General features: G+C 41.8%; 1 protein-coding gene across 5 annotated transcripts in view; it reads left to right on the plus strand.

Annotated features, from left to right (window-relative positions):
- CTCF (CCCTC-binding factor) overlaps positions 1–15,480 on the plus strand; it is a 31,269-nt gene that overhangs the window by 12,133 nt on the left and 3,656 nt on the right. For 3 of the 5 annotated variants that reach the window (XM_075281786.1, XM_075281790.1, XM_075281789.1), the window contains exons 2-10: positions 3,040–3,823; positions 6,609–6,779; positions 6,949–7,082; positions 7,907–8,027; positions 9,514–9,663; positions 10,586–10,746; positions 12,599–12,781; positions 13,975–14,122; positions 14,709–14,885. In XM_075281786.1, the coding sequence (XP_075137887.1) occupies positions 3,049–3,823; positions 6,609–6,779; positions 6,949–7,082; positions 7,907–8,027; positions 9,514–9,663; positions 10,586–10,746; positions 12,599–12,781; positions 13,975–14,122; positions 14,709–14,885 (2,020 nt within the window). In that variant the 5' untranslated portion in view covers positions 3,040–3,048. Of the gene's footprint in view, positions 1–3,023; positions 3,824–6,608; positions 6,780–6,948; positions 7,083–7,906; positions 8,028–9,513; positions 9,664–10,585; positions 10,747–12,598; positions 12,782–13,974; positions 14,123–14,708; positions 14,886–15,480 lie in introns of all 5 variants that reach the window. The other 2 variants (XM_075281787.1, XM_075281788.1) reach the window with 1 other exon arrangement.

Raw genomic sequence — 15,480 nt, forward strand, 5'->3', positions numbered from 1 at the left:
TAATTGCATATTTTTGATGGCTGCTTGGGCTTCATAGGCCATGCAACATCACGTTCGTCAGTCATATAATTTGTTCAAAGCTCTTCCCTATTCAAGCCAGTGGGGCTGAATTGCGATACTAAGCACAGCTGCTGTGTGGTGCTGTTCTTGACAAAATATATGTAACCTTTAAAATAATTCCCTTTTCCATAGATTGGAAATAAATGAATATAAACATTTATTTTGCTAATTCTGCAGCAGTTGATAAGTAGGCCTGTGGATATTGTCAGCACTGTCCCAAATAGGGCTCACAAAAATGGTCAAGACTAAGTCACTGAAGACTACCCAAATCTACATTCTTTTGCTACATTCACAACTGTGCCAGAGTTTTAACCAGTTTCAATTTAAAGACAACTATTTTAGTCACTGGGGTCCTCCTGAGCTCTTGTATAACCACTGTTTTAGCTGTGTGCTAGTGTGAACCTAACATTAAGTGTTTCAGAGTGAACAGAGAAACTATTAGAATTGGTTATACATTTGGTAAGGTGGAAACAGCATACAATTAGATCTATCTATCTATCTATCTATCTATCTATCTATCTATAATATAATCTGTTGTCTACCTTTGGTGAACAGCTGCAGAAGTACCTCAGCAACCATACTGCTTGAAAAGCCTCTGACTTTGATAGTGGCAGTGAGGTGTTCCATAGATTGAACGTCACAAATTTGTGTAAAGATCAAGGTTAGAAGGTCGTCTGTCGCCACTCACAAGCTATAACATATTTGGTCGCTGTCAGGAGCTGGAGTAGTAATTTCAGAGTGGTCTTCTGTTGTGGCTTTGCAAATCGCAGCATGTCAATTATATCTACGGAAACGCTGGCGGCTTTCCCGTAGACATAATGGGAAGAGAAAGTCCGCAGAGGAAAACTCTGTGAACTTTCTCTTAAAAGCGCTGCAGAAAGAACCGCAATGTGATCACCCAGCGGTTCTTTCCGCAACGCTTTATCACTGCGTTTACGACACGTGGGGCCTTAGCCTACAGGTGTTTTCCAGCATTTGGAGTAACCTGTATCGTGGCCAGCTCTCACAGTACTAAATGTTATACATGATTAGATTCTTGCTGTCCTTCTGATATTTTCAGTATAGTCCCTGGAAGACTGGAGCTTTGGTTAATGTAATAGCTAGCTTACATACAAACTAAGTCATCACTACTTTGGTAGTACTCTATTTGATCGTTTTCTCGCTAGGATTGTACATCACTTGGAAAAGGTTGAGCACTGCTGTAGAGGCATACCATAAACTCTGATCTGTGGTAATACAGTATTGGCAGGCCTGGGAATAGAGGTCGCAATAACGCCTGTAAAGCATTATGCATTGAAAAATCTTATGTAAATTGGTATTCATGAGCATTTATTACAGGAAGTTAAACGCCAAAATTCCAATATCTTCCCTCTGATCACTGGCATTGAGTGTCCAGATGTGTCAGCCTAGTAATGTCTGTTAGGTGAAAGTGGATTTTATCTTAAAAGCCATAGCCTGGCTAGGGCTAGTTACAAAAGACTTAGTGCTATTTAGAAGTTCTTTGTTGCCATCTGGAACACTGAATGTAAAAAATCAGTAGAGATGAGCGAGTACTATTTGAAACGGCCGTTTCGAATAGCACACACCCATAGGAATGAATGGAAGTGGCCGGTACGCAGACTTTGCCGGCGGCCAGCTGATTAACCCCCTGCGTGCCGGCTGCATCCATTCATTCCTATGGGTGCGTGCTATTTGAAACGGGAGTTTTGAATAGTACTCACTCATCTCTAAAAATCAGATATATGGTTTTCCTTTTTGTGGTCTATTTACATGGATGCTTGAGAAATTCTAGTTCTGGTAAGTAAAACAGATCTTGGAAGCTGATTTTGGTGCATTTTCTGAAAGAGGGAGACTTTCAGATCTTTCATTTTGGTGGGAATTCGGACAAAATCTGAACAGTACTTTTTTCATCCAATTGAAAAACCAGCTAGCAAAAAATTGCCTTCCACTGAAGTGAATGGGAGCTAAATTTCAGGTTTTTTGAGGTGGAATTTACTTCAGTCCGTTTCAAATTCTGTATCTAAACATACCTTTAGGCTGGTTTCGCATCACCGTTTTAGGGTATGTTCCTACAGCAGAAAATGAAGTGTTTGAGATTCATAGTAGTTTGTGTCCTGCTACGATCTCTTCCTCCCATAGAAAACAATCAATCTGCTTTGTGACCAGGGTTTAAGGCTTCTTTCATAAGGCTTGCTTCTTTTTTGGTGACTATTTTCTGTGTTTTTTTTTTTTTTTGTCTCCCCCCCCCTTTAGCCTTTCTTAAGGCTATTCCGAGGTGTGAACGACAAAAAAAAAAAAGTTTTAATGGTAGAATCCCTTTAAAGAAGACCTTTCATGTCCTCATATACATGAGATTCATCACCACTCAACGTCATTCCTGAATGGTAAGGAACATCCCCTCCGACAGTACAAGGGTATATAGTAGTACTATCAGGAGGGGCGTTCCATATAGCCCAGCTAGATTGTCAGGAACTCTCTTCTGATGAAACTAATGGCACCGATATCTCCAGCCTGGGGGCACAACACGGGGAAGCAGACAGTGTGCTGAATTCGGTGCACTGTCTGCTTTCTAGAAGTATATAAAACTGCATATGCAGGAGGACATGAAAGGTCCTCTTTAAAATCCCCTTCCTCTTAAGGAGTGGGCCTAAAAGTAGCTTAATGACCAGGCTCATCCGTTATGTGCCCCGGGGCTAGAGATATAGATTTCGTTAATTTAGGCACTGTTGTGGGAGGGTTTCAAAGCCCAGCAATGACATTATATTGTCAGGAGCGCCCTTCTGACACTGGGGAAGGGATCTGTGCTGAAACTAACAGCACCGATATCTCCAGCTCCTTTTTAGTGGTGTATATAAAACCGCTTATGCATGAGGACATGAAATATAGTGTAATCTTTTTTGTGTGTATGAAGTTTACTACATATGCAGGTTCTAATATTTTGTGTCTGTACTTTTTTAATTCAGGTGGTTTTTCCCCTAGTCCGTTGAAATGGAAGGAGAGATGGCAGATGCCATTGTTGAAGATTCTGAGTCCTTCATGAAAAGAAAAGAAACAAAGACTTATCAGAGACGACGAGAAGGTGGAGCAGATGAGGATGGTTGTGTTATGGTGCAAAGCCAGACAGACGTGAGTGATGTGTCCAGTGATGTTAATAGCAATGTTCAGATGGTTATGATGGAACAGCTTGATTCTACAATACTTCAGATGAAGACCGAGGTCATGGAGGGTGTGGTTCCCCAAGAGGGTGACTCTACAGTGGATGATACACAAATTATCACCTTGCAAGTTGTAAATATGGAGGAACAGCCAATTAATTTAGGAGAGCTTCAGCTTGTTCAGGTCCCTGTAGCTGTTCCTGTTGCTGCCACTTCGGTGGGAGAACTGCATGCAGCATATGACAGTGAAGTAGCCAAAGAAGCATTGACTGAAGGAGAGCCTATGATTTGTCACACACTTCCTCTTCCAGAGGGTTTCCAAGTTGTTAAAGTTGGAGCAAATGGTGAAGTTGAAACTTTAGAGCAAGCAGAGCTTCAATCACAAGAAGAATCTACATGGCAAAAGGATCCAGATTATGCACCACCTGTCAAAAAAATGAAGAAAACTAAAAAAAGTAAACTGCGCTACACAGAAGAAGGGAAGGATGTTGATGTTTCTGTGTATGACTTTGAAGAGGAACAGCAGGAAGGACTTCTTTCAGAAGTTAATGCAGAAAAAGTTGTTGGAAATATGAAGCCACCTAAACCAACAAAAATTAAAAAGAAAGGTATTGTAATTTTAATCTTAATCACAATCAGTTGTAAACACATTGGTGGCCTTCACTTCTCTCGTATAGTACAAGCTGCTCTTCTCTTTTCACAAAGTTCCGCCTGAGAATCTGCCTGAGGTTTTATTCTCTGACGGTTAACTCTTTTCCCAAGTGTTCATTTAAGCTGGGTTCTGTTTGACCATAAATGTTAGTCATCTTAGGGTGCATTCACACTACGGATATGGTGACTGATTCTGAACGTTAAAACACGTTCAGAATCAGCGCGTATAAAGCACATCCCATTCATTTCAATGGGAGCCGGCATAAGAGCGCTCCCCATTGAAATGAATGGGCTGCTTTTTAGTCTACAAGCGCTCTCATTGAAGAGAATGGGAAGCACTCACGTGTATGGCTTGCCGTGTGAAGTGGCTCGGCTCAGTCCGAGCCGTACACGCGAGCGCGTCCCATTCACTTCAATGGGAGCGCTTGTAGAGTAAAGAGCAGCCCATTCATTTCAATGGGGAGCGCCCGTATGCTGGCTCCCATTGAAATGAATGGGATGTGCTTTATACGCGCTGATTCTGAACGTGTTTTAACATTCAGAATCAGTCACCATATCCGTAGTGTGAATGCACCCTTACTTTGATTTTGCCAGGCCTGTTTAGTGTGCCCATCGTTTCATTTAACTCTTCAGGGTAATGTGTTAATTTTCCTGTTTTTAGCACTTTTCCCATCTGTAGCCTCAAACTTTTCTGCTTTTCTTTTTTGTGGATGGGGACATCAATGAAAGTCATGATTCCATGGAGTGAAAAGATGACACTAGGATGTCATCTGTTTTATTAATGGACACAGATACTTACAAAATATAGAAAATTGATCTGCTTTTCAGATGTGGACAACACACTACATGCAGTTTGGCGTGTAGTCCATTAAAAAGCACAGGCCTCACCTGTCTGTGGTTGTGTGAATGAGGTTTATTTCTCTCTACTTATATTCACACCAACTCTGCTCCATAAGGGTAAGTTCACAAGGGGTATTTTGGACTGGAACCTGAGGCAGAAGCAATGCCCAATGAATGGGCCTAGTCGGGAATGTCTTTAGGCCGAATCGCCAGGTGAATCTGCCTGAAGAATGAACAGATGAATGTTGCATCTTAGCATATAATGAAAAATGGCGGTATTTTGGCAACACACACCTGTGCAAGGTCTCCGCGTTGGCCAATCCAGAGAGTTTCCGTCTTTTTCCCTGAGAAACTGGACAGAACGAAAATGCGGTCACTTGAATGGGTTTGCAAAGTGACCGCCCATGTGTTTGTTCTGCCCCTCTGCGGCGAAACCGTTTTTTCTTTTCACCGAACACAGTCGGACATGCAGGACTCTGGTTAAAAATAAAACAAAAAACAAAACTGTTTTGCTGCAGAGAGGCAGAAGACGCACACCGGCGGTCACTTTGCAAACCCATTCAAGTGATCCGAGTTTCCGTCCCCTGTCCAGTTTCTCGGGGCAGAAGACTGAAACCCGCCGGATTGGCTAAAGTGGAGATCAGGTGCAGGTGTAAACCCACCTTGCCCCTTAATTATCTGGGGTTTATGTTGATATACAGGGTTCTGGTGACAGATTCACCATGTTAACATTAATTTCCAAAAAAAAAAAAAAAAAAAGAAAAAGCTGCACCACCACAGTGTATCTTTTTAGGGAGACACTAAATTGTACTTGGGTGGAATTAGTCCCTAGGTGCAAACAAAATGGGAATGGTAGTCAGTATATGTTTGCAAACTATATAGCAAGGGTAGGCATTTGAGGAGTTACTCTGAGTGTTACGCAGTGCTGGCACGAGATTCTTCCGTAGACATGCGTTAACAATATTCTGGGACGGAGTGGAGTGGCATGTCAGCTTTTGTGAAACCTGGAGTTGGGGGAGGTGGGTCGGGGCGTTTGCCATAAAATTATCCTGCAACCCCTGCTGCTACTGCAGAGCAGCAATAGCTAGGGGGAGGAGGGGGTCATACGCAAACTTTAAGAAAATCCTGTATATGCTCCTATTGACAGGTGATTTTTCTTTGCCCCTGAAATGACAGACTTATCTTTGGGAGTTGACAGGTTAATCATGTTGAACTTTTCAGTAGTGAGAGGGGATGGTCAGCGGCCTCTTTTGTGAAGATGTGCCCTCTCTACTATGCAGCGTTCTATTAAAATCGGCGGAGAGAAAAGTCCTGCACAGAGACTTTTTCCTCTCTGGTGGTCTCTGTATAAAAATGGTGGAAACCCAGTGGACTGCAGTCACTTTCATCAGAGAAATCTGGGTGAACCCAAAAGTTGGATACCCAGCAATGTTACTTACCTTTTTTCCTGTAAGTAAGAAATGTCTCTAATAGCACAGCCTGTTTAGTACTCTGACACATTGATTTTTTTTTTTTTTTTTTTTTGTAGATTGTGAGCCGCATATAGGGATCACAATGTACTTTTTTTTTTTCCTTCTATCAGTATGTCTTTGTAGAATGGGAGGAAATCCATGCAAACACAGGGACAACATACGAACTCCTTGCAGATGTTGCTCCCGCAAACCCAGGACTCCAGCGCTGCAGTGCTAACCACTGAGCCACTGTGTTGCCCACCTGACTACAGTGATCTGTAATCTCTCTGCAATATTTCTTGTAGTCCCTCCCCTTTCCTCTATGGGCTGCTATTTATCTCTGTTCCAGGATAACCTCTTGCATCTGTCAGTGTTGTATAACAACGTTGTTTTAATGAAGTTGACAACTTTTTTTTTTTTTTTTTTTTCTTCCCCTGTTTAAATCATTTAGGTGTAAAGAAGACTTTCCAGTGTGAGCTTTGTAGTTATACTTGTCCTAGACGTTCAAACCTTGATCGTCATATGAAGAGTCATACCGATGAAAGACCTCACAAATGTCACCTATGTGGTCGAGCATTTAGAACGGTTACCTTGCTTAGGAACCATCTGAATACCCATACAGGTTAGCTTTAATAATGCTTTTACTGTTTAAAAATTGATGTATTAAATGTAAACATTAGCTGTAAATACTATTACTTTGGTTATATTGAAATAAACTTGTCTTGTAGAGTGCTTGCTCAGATTTGATGTTTAGTAGCACTTTCATGTTGTGTGTGCTCATTTCTTTTCAGGTACTAGGCCTCATAAGTGTCCCGATTGTGACATGGCCTTTGTGACAAGTGGCGAATTAGTCAGACATCGCCGATACAAACATACTCATGAGAAACCTTTCAAATGTTCTATGTGTGACTATGCTAGTGTTGAGGTAAGTGGTAGCAGCATGGTTTTTCCAGTAGGTGTAGAAGGTGCAAACTTGAAACTTGTGGTTGGTTCTCTCCCCTTCACCTGGATAATACTTTTCTTTGTGTTTCAAAGAGTCGTCCAGTTTCTGTAAATGTTATATTTACTAAAAAGTTACACAAGTGTTTGACAATGTATATTAAACACTTTTAGGCTGAGTTCATATGGAGTTTTTGGTCAGGAATCCGCCTAAAAAATCAGCCTCCAAAAAAGCCTCCCAATAGAACTCAGCCTTATACTTCCACTGGGAAAAAGCAGTCTATAATCATGTGATGGACACACAGAGCTCTGATTACTGTGCGACGTTTAAAGTTGGAGAGCCCGTCCACTAAAGCAGTGGTTACCTGCAGACTCGTTAGACCATGGGTAGGGAACCTTTGGCTCTCCAGCTGCTGTGAAACTACAGCTCCCAACATGCTCCATTCACTTCCATGGGAGCCAAGAACAGCAGAGCAAGTATGCTGGGAGTTGTAGTTTTGTAACAGCTGGAGGGCCGTATGTTCCCTAACCCTGCCTTAGACTATAGTGAGGTCTGCCAGGTGTCGTTGTTCTGCCATTTTTGTACTAAATCCAGCAGAGAGAAATGTCTTCCATGCAGGACCTTTCGTTTTCTGATTTTCGACGGACTCTGTGACACAGGTTTGAACGTAGTTTCAGGTTAATTCGTTTTCTATCATTTTTTTTGCTGTTATGACCTATTCCTGGATAGAAAAACACTTCCAGACTGAAGTTTGTTGAAAAGTCCTTTTAAAATGATTGAAAACCAACTGTTTTGTTCTCTTTGAACAGGTAAGCAAGTTGAAGAGACATATTCGTTCTCATACTGGAGAGCGTCCCTTTCAGTGCAGTTTGTGCAGTTACGCTAGCAGAGATACCTACAAATTGAAGAGGCACATGAGAACTCATTCAGGTACTAAAGCCCCCCTCCCCTTCTCCCTTCCATTGTAAAAGGATTTCCTGGGTTTAAGCTATTAACTTATCCTTAGTTCAGGCACCAGCTGCCACCAATTTATTATCCTAACACGGGACTAAACTTACTGTACTCTTCTGATTCTATGATGACCTGAGCTTCAGAGCTACAACAGCTCAAACTTCCCTTTGAGTTTCCGTGAGATGAATTACAAATGTTTGTAATTGTCATGGTGTTAATAAAGGACAGTAGAGCTGTATAGTTTTTCCTCTTACCATCATACATTTGCATGGTTTTGCGGCCTACACACGGGACTGATGAATAAATCAGTTAAACCCAGATAGTACACTGAACTACGCCATGGTCGTCTGCAAGGGACCTTTTTACTGCCATGGGAAGGTGATCTAAATGTTATTGGAACTGCAGTGACTATGACTGGCCTCTGCAGAGAGCAGTTCTGTTCTGATCTGATTGATTTAATTGAAAAACTGGACTCTTAAGAATTAAAATTTAAAAACTATCTGTATACGTAAGCACACTATGATGTCGCATGCAGCTGCTCAGGCTGCCAGTATTTTCACTTCAGAAGTAAAACATCTCACCATTGGTTGTTGCTTGTTGTATCAGCCATTAAGTTGTGAATGTGAAGAAAAAAAATTGGGAGATAAGTTAAGTATTGGCTAGGGTTGAGCTGGTCTTGAGATTTCAGGATCGTTTTTAAAATCCAATTTCCGATCATTTTCCATTCAATCCCAATGGAAGTCAATGGGATTTTTTTTTTTTTTTTTTTTTTTTTTTTAATCAAAGATCGGATTTTAAAAACTATCCTATTCACTACACAGTATGGAGTCTAAAAATTGAACGCTTTCATTGTTAGACTCCAGGCTGTGTAGTGATTTAAAAAAATCCTCTGCCTACTTAGTCCCCTCCCTGGTTTCCACTTACCTGCACAGATCGCTGGTTCAGTCCCCGCTGTTCTCACTCCTCTTCTCGCCTCGCTGTCCTTGCCTCCCAGGTTAGTGTTACAGACCTAGGAAGAAGGTGGGGCTTGTGGCTTAGGAGAGTGTGGGCGGGTACAGGGCAGGGAGATGTGAGTGCATAACCGTTCTTAACCATAAGAACCGGACCAGCGATCTGTGCAGGTAAGTGTTAGCTACTAGAGATGTTAGCTAGTCTTCCATTAGAATGAATGGAAGCAGCCGGCGCGCAGGGGGTTAAGCGGCCGGATGCCGGCACAGGATCTGTGCCGGCTACATCCATTCATTCCTATGGGACCTAGCTAACATTGTTAGCTTTTCCCACAATGCTTGGCCAGTAGCAAAGCATTGTGGGAAATAACCTCCGACCTCGATCCCGCCTAAAAAGATCTCGAACAGAATCCGATCTTTTCCGATCCCGATCGCTCAACCCTAGTATTGGCACATCTGTAGCTTGTTTGCCAATTTGATGATCTGTACTGCATTTTAAAACCTGTATTGTGTTCCAGGTGAAAAGCCATACGAATGCTATATTTGCCATGCACGTTTTACTCAAAGCGGCACAATGAAAATGCATATATTACAGAAGCATACTGAAAATGTTGCTAAATTTCACTGCCCACACTGTGATACAGTTATTGCAAGGAAAAGTGACTTGGGTAAGTTGAGCAGATGAAAATTTGATGTTTAGTGTGTGTGGTTTTTTTTTTTTTGGTTTTTTTTTTTTTTATTATAATATATATATATATATATATATATATATATATATATATATATATATATATATATATATATATATATATATATATATATATATATATATATCTCCCTTTCCAGTTTGAATGTTTTTTTGCAGGGCAAATTGTACTTCACAATGGTACTATTTAATATCCCATACAGGGAAGGTCGAAAATTTACATTGGGTGTCAAATTAAGAAATAACATATTTCTGTAGGTATGATTATAAACCGCTACGGTTTGGAAACCGCAGCATGTCAAAGTGTCAACATCCCACTGTTATTGGCTTACAGAACCTGTTAAGCTGTTTTGTCGTTGGCAAGGAATAGCTTAAAGAGGCCCTATCATTTGAAAAAATAATTGTCAACTAAAGGCACGATGGAATCGCCTTTAAAGGGATTCTACCACTAAACCAACATTTTTCTAATTACCACGTCGGAATAGCCTTAAGAAAGGCTATTCGTCTCTTACCTTTAGACGTGGTCTCCGCCACACCGTTCCTTAGAAATACTGGTTTTAACTGGTATGCAAATGAGTTCTCCGCAGCAATGAGGGCGGGCCCCAGCGCTCAAAATGCTATGGGGGTGTCTCCACTGCTGCCCGAGAGCTCTTTCTAGCGACGCCTCCATCTTCAGCTGCAACCCCACCTCTTCTTTCTTCTTTTGTTGGTCCAACTTCTGACGCCTGCGCAGTATGCTCCTGTATTGAACTGCAAGAGCGGACTCCCAAAAATGGCCGGCGGCCAATGTTTTTGTTTGTTTGTTTTGTTTCCTGAGCAGTTTAATATTTTGAGACAGTTATTTAATGTTGTGTGATGTTCATTATTTTTCTCCTGTGTTTTAGGGGTTCATCTTCGTAAACAACATTCGTTTATTGAGCAAGGCAAAAAGTGCCGTTATTGTGAAACAGTCTTCCATGAGCGTTATGCCCTCATACAACACCAGAAGTCTCACAAAAATGAAAAAAGATTCAAATGTGACCAGTGTGAATATGCTTGCAGACAGGTAACTAACTTGCAGACCCCTTCCCATATATATATATATTTATTTTAGAGAGATTTACATACATATATACAGAGATGCTTCAGGTTTAAGACAAGACTCCAACTCGCTCGGACGTACCGTTGCTCAGATACAGCGTTCCAAACACAATACCCCCCTTAGCCAATACAAACCTGCGAGTCTTTCACTCATATTCCAACTGCAATACACACGGTCACTCCACACGCACAATACAACACTGATATCCAGACTGAGATACACACATCAGAGGATTACATACACAGATCAGCACACAGTATCACACGCCAGAGGATTAGATACACGCGTCTGCACACAGTACCACATGCCAAAGGATTGGATACGCACATCTGCACACAGTTCCACACACCAGAGTATAAGAGAAGCACGTCTGCACACAGTACCACATGCCGTAGAATTAGATACGTGCCTCTTCACACAATACCACACGGGAGGACTAGATACGTGTGTCTGCACACAGTACCACACTTTGGAGGATTAGGTACATGTCTCTGCACACAGTACCACAAGCTGGAGAATTAAATACACGTCTCAGAACACAGTACCACACGGGGGAGGATTAGATATGTGCGTCTGCACACAGTACCACACGACCGAGGGTTAGATATATGCGTCTGCACACAGTTCCACACGCTGAAGAATTAGAATTAGATACGTGTGTCTGCACAAAGTACCACACGGGGAGGATTAGATACGCACATCTGCGCACAGTTCAACACGCTGGAGGATTAGATACGCATGTCTTCACATAGTACCACCGCCAGAGGATTAGATACGTGCGTCTACACACAGTACCACACGGGGGAAGATTAGATACGCGCATCTGCACACAGCACCACATGCCGTAGTGTTAGATACGCGCGTCTGCACACAGTATCATACGCCGGGGGGTTGGATACATGCGTCTGCACACAGTTCCACACACCAGAGGATTAGATAAGCACGTCTGCACACAGTACCACATGCCGTAGGATTAGATACACGCCTCTTCACACAATACCACACGAGAGGATTAGATACGTGCGTCTGCACACAGTACCACACGCCAGAGGATTAGATACACGCATCTGCACACAGTTCTACACGCCAGAGGATTAGATACATGCGTCTTCACACAATACCACACACCGGAGGATTAGATGCACGCCACTGCACACAATACCACACGGGGGAGGATTAGATATGTGCCTCTGCACACAGTACCACATGCCGGAGGATTAGATATGCGCCACTGCACACAATACCACATAGGTGAGGATTAGATACCTGCATCTGCACACAGTACCACATGGGGCAGGATTAGATATATGCCTCTGCACACAATACCACACGCCAGAGAATTACATACGCATCTCAGCACACAGTACCACATGCCGTAAGATTAGAAACGCACGTCTGCACACAGTTTCACTTGCCGGAGGATTAGATATGCGCCTCTTCTCACAATACCACACGATGGAGGAATAGATATGTGCATCTGCACACAGTACCACACCAACTTGCGTCTAAACACAGTACTACATGGGGAAGGATAGATACAGCTTTACTCCAGGTATCCATAACAACGGATCACAGGTTTTTCACTAATATCCAAAATGAGATACACATAATCACATGACTCTTATGGACATGCACACAAACAACGTGCAAAATTGGACAATTCTTATGGGGTCACTACACAAACATAAACTGTAATATACCCGTGCGAAGCCAGGGCTTCCTGCTAGTTATGTATAAAATTTATCTTTCTATAGCTATCGCTATACATATATTTTGTCATAATCTTACTACTGTTTCCCCGCTCCACCTTCTCTAGGAGCGTCACATGATAATGCACAAACGGACCCATACTGGTGAGAAACCATATGCATGTAGCCATTGTGACAAAACGTTCCGTCAGAAGCAGCTTCTGGATATGCATTTCAAGAGATACCATGATCCTAGTTTTGTTCCTGCTGCCTTTGTGTGTTCAAAGTGTGGAAAAACCTTTACGCGAAGGGTAAGTTAGTTATTGTAACAGACAGGTGTTTTTTTGTTTTTTAAATAGGCTTTTACTTCTTTAACCCCCTTAAGGACACAACCTAAATGTACCTTTAAAGAGGACCTTTCACCATTTTGCCCACAGGCAGTTCTATATACTGCCGGAAAGCTGACACTGCGCTGAGTTCACCACACTGTCGGCTTTCCCGATCTGGGCCCGGTGTGAAGAGCTTACGGTCCGGTACCGTAGCTCTTCTATGGTCAGAAGGGCGTTTCTGACAGTTAGCCAGAGACGTCTTTCTTCACAGCACAGCCAATCGCGCTGTGTTGTGAGAGCCGGGAGGAACGCCCCCTCCCTCTTCTCGCAGTACTCGTCCATAGACAAGCATTATCAGGGAGGGAGGGGGCGTTCCTCCCGGCTCTCACAGCACAGCGCGAATGCATCTTCAAAGCTACACTGTCCTATGCTTTCCATCCTGCACTTGGAAAAATTCATGTTTTACCATCACCTTGTTACCTTTAGTGGCCCGCAGATAACTGGTAATGTTCCCCAGTGGTCTCACACTGTAGCTGTGCTATAGAAAAAAATCCAAATCTACTTGCCCATTTCCCGGAGCTTTGCAATGTTCTTGCTTTATTTGCAGGTCTTCAGCAGGCATCATTAGCTGATGCCTGAATAATAGAGCACCCTGGTTGGGAATTGCTGCCTTCAAACTGTGCTTGAAATCTTAGGGTATGTTCACACAGTTTTGTTGCAAGCTGAAAAATGTGTTGTTTTTTTTTTGGTCAATCAACGTGTATGGACCTGGACCTCTAAAAAAAAAAAAAAAAAAAAAAAAAAAAAGTGTCGTGTTTTTTACACCTCCCATTGACTTCAATGGGATTTTTCCGGTGGAACTTTTTTTTTTTTTTTTTTTTCTCTGCTAGCTGGAGAAAAAAAAATGCTAAAGGGAAAAAAACTACCGGTAGTAACTCCCATTGAAATGAATGGGAGGCGTTTTTTTTTTTTCCAGGCGGTTTTTGAGGCGGATTCACGTGTCAAAATCTGCCTGCAAAAATCCTGTGTGAACGCACCCTTAATGTTCCTCCACCTTTTATAAACATACAATCATATTTCATGAACTGTTGTGGTCTCTTGTGTCTGTTCTCTTGCAATTTGAAGTTACAATGCTAGAAATGCAATAATAGCCTTATGTAAACTTGTTTCTGTAGAATACAATGTCTCGGCATGCAGATAACTGTACTGGGCCTGATGGTACGGATGGAGAAAATGGAGGTGATGGTGAAGCTGTGCATAAAAAAGGGAAACGTGGGCGAAAGAGAAAGATGCGCTCCAAAAAGGAAGGATCCACGGATAGTGGTAAGTGGTTTTTACAGTATACGATTTTGGCGAAGTGAACATAGTTGGCTTTATTGGATCATGATTTCAAGAGGTCACTACTGATAGTTATTGTGGCAAGTCAGAAACTTTTAATTTGACAGAAGAAAATTAGTTTTGCGGGAAAAAAAATAAACCTATTTGTTGCTTGATGCAAAACAACCGTATATATTCGAGTATAAGCTGGCCCAAATATAAGTCGAGGCCTCTAATTTTACCACAAAAAAACTGGGAAAACTTATTGACTCGAATATAATCCTAGGGGGGAAATGCAACAGCTACTGGAAAATTTCAAAAATTTAAATGGTTGGAGTTTTTGGGTGCAGTAGATGCTGGGAAAGGGGAGGGGGTGTTTTGGTTGTCTGTGTGCCCCTTCCCTGAGCTTGAGGACTGTTTTCTTCCCCCACTTGGAACTCAGTCTGGCTGAATATATTTAATAATTGAATTGAATATTTTTTTTCCTGATTCGAGTATAAGCTGAGGGGGGCCTTTTCTGCTCAAAAACTGTGCTGAAAATTCGGCTTATACTCAAGTATATACGGTATTTAAATTTTTCCCTCCCCAATAGAGGATAATGCAGATCCAGATTTGGATGATGAAGATGATGATGAAGAGGAGGATGAACTTCCAGTTGAAATAGAAGCAGAACATGAAAATGAACCAGATCAACCACTGACTCCACTAGCCCCTCCTGCCAAGAAGCGCAGAGGAAGACCGCCAGGAAAATCCAGTCAACCGAAGCAAAGTATGTTGAAATTATTTTCTATTTTTGTTTTACAAGTATGTCATTAGGTATTTTTCCATAAATGTGTAAGGCTATGTGCACATCTCTCTCATATCTCTCTCTACATCTATCTCTTTCCCTCTATCTTTCTCATATTGCTTTATTTTGGGGTGGGTGTTTTTTTTTTTTTTTTTTTTTTTTTAAGATATGGAGATTAGACAGATATCCAAGTCCAGACTAATGGAACAGTTTTCTAGATATAATAGTAGAAATGTAAAAAGCTTTAAGCAGTTAGTTAACCCATTAATGATGAATTTCTCATTTTGTAATTTTTAATACACTACAATGGATCAGCAGGAAAGTGACCAATACCATGTAGGGCTGATTCTACAATCTGCATTATTTTATTATGAAAATTTGCCAAACAGTGATGTAAGGACATTTCTTTTCCTACCTTGCCCTACCTGCCGGCTAGTATGGTTTCCTATTGCTTGAGTGACATTTCCCACTTTGTCTGCAGATGCATTTGTCTGAAGACAGCCTGCTATTCTTCTGAGTGCGGCCTAATGTCATCAGACTTTCACAGTACAGTCAGTCTGGATCACGCTTGTCAAAC

Source organism: Leptodactylus fuscus, chromosome 7 (genome assembly GCF_031893055.1).
Source record: "Leptodactylus fuscus isolate aLepFus1 chromosome 7, aLepFus1.hap2, whole genome shotgun sequence".
NCBI lineage: Eukaryota > Metazoa > Chordata > Amphibia > Anura > Leptodactylidae > Leptodactylus > Leptodactylus fuscus.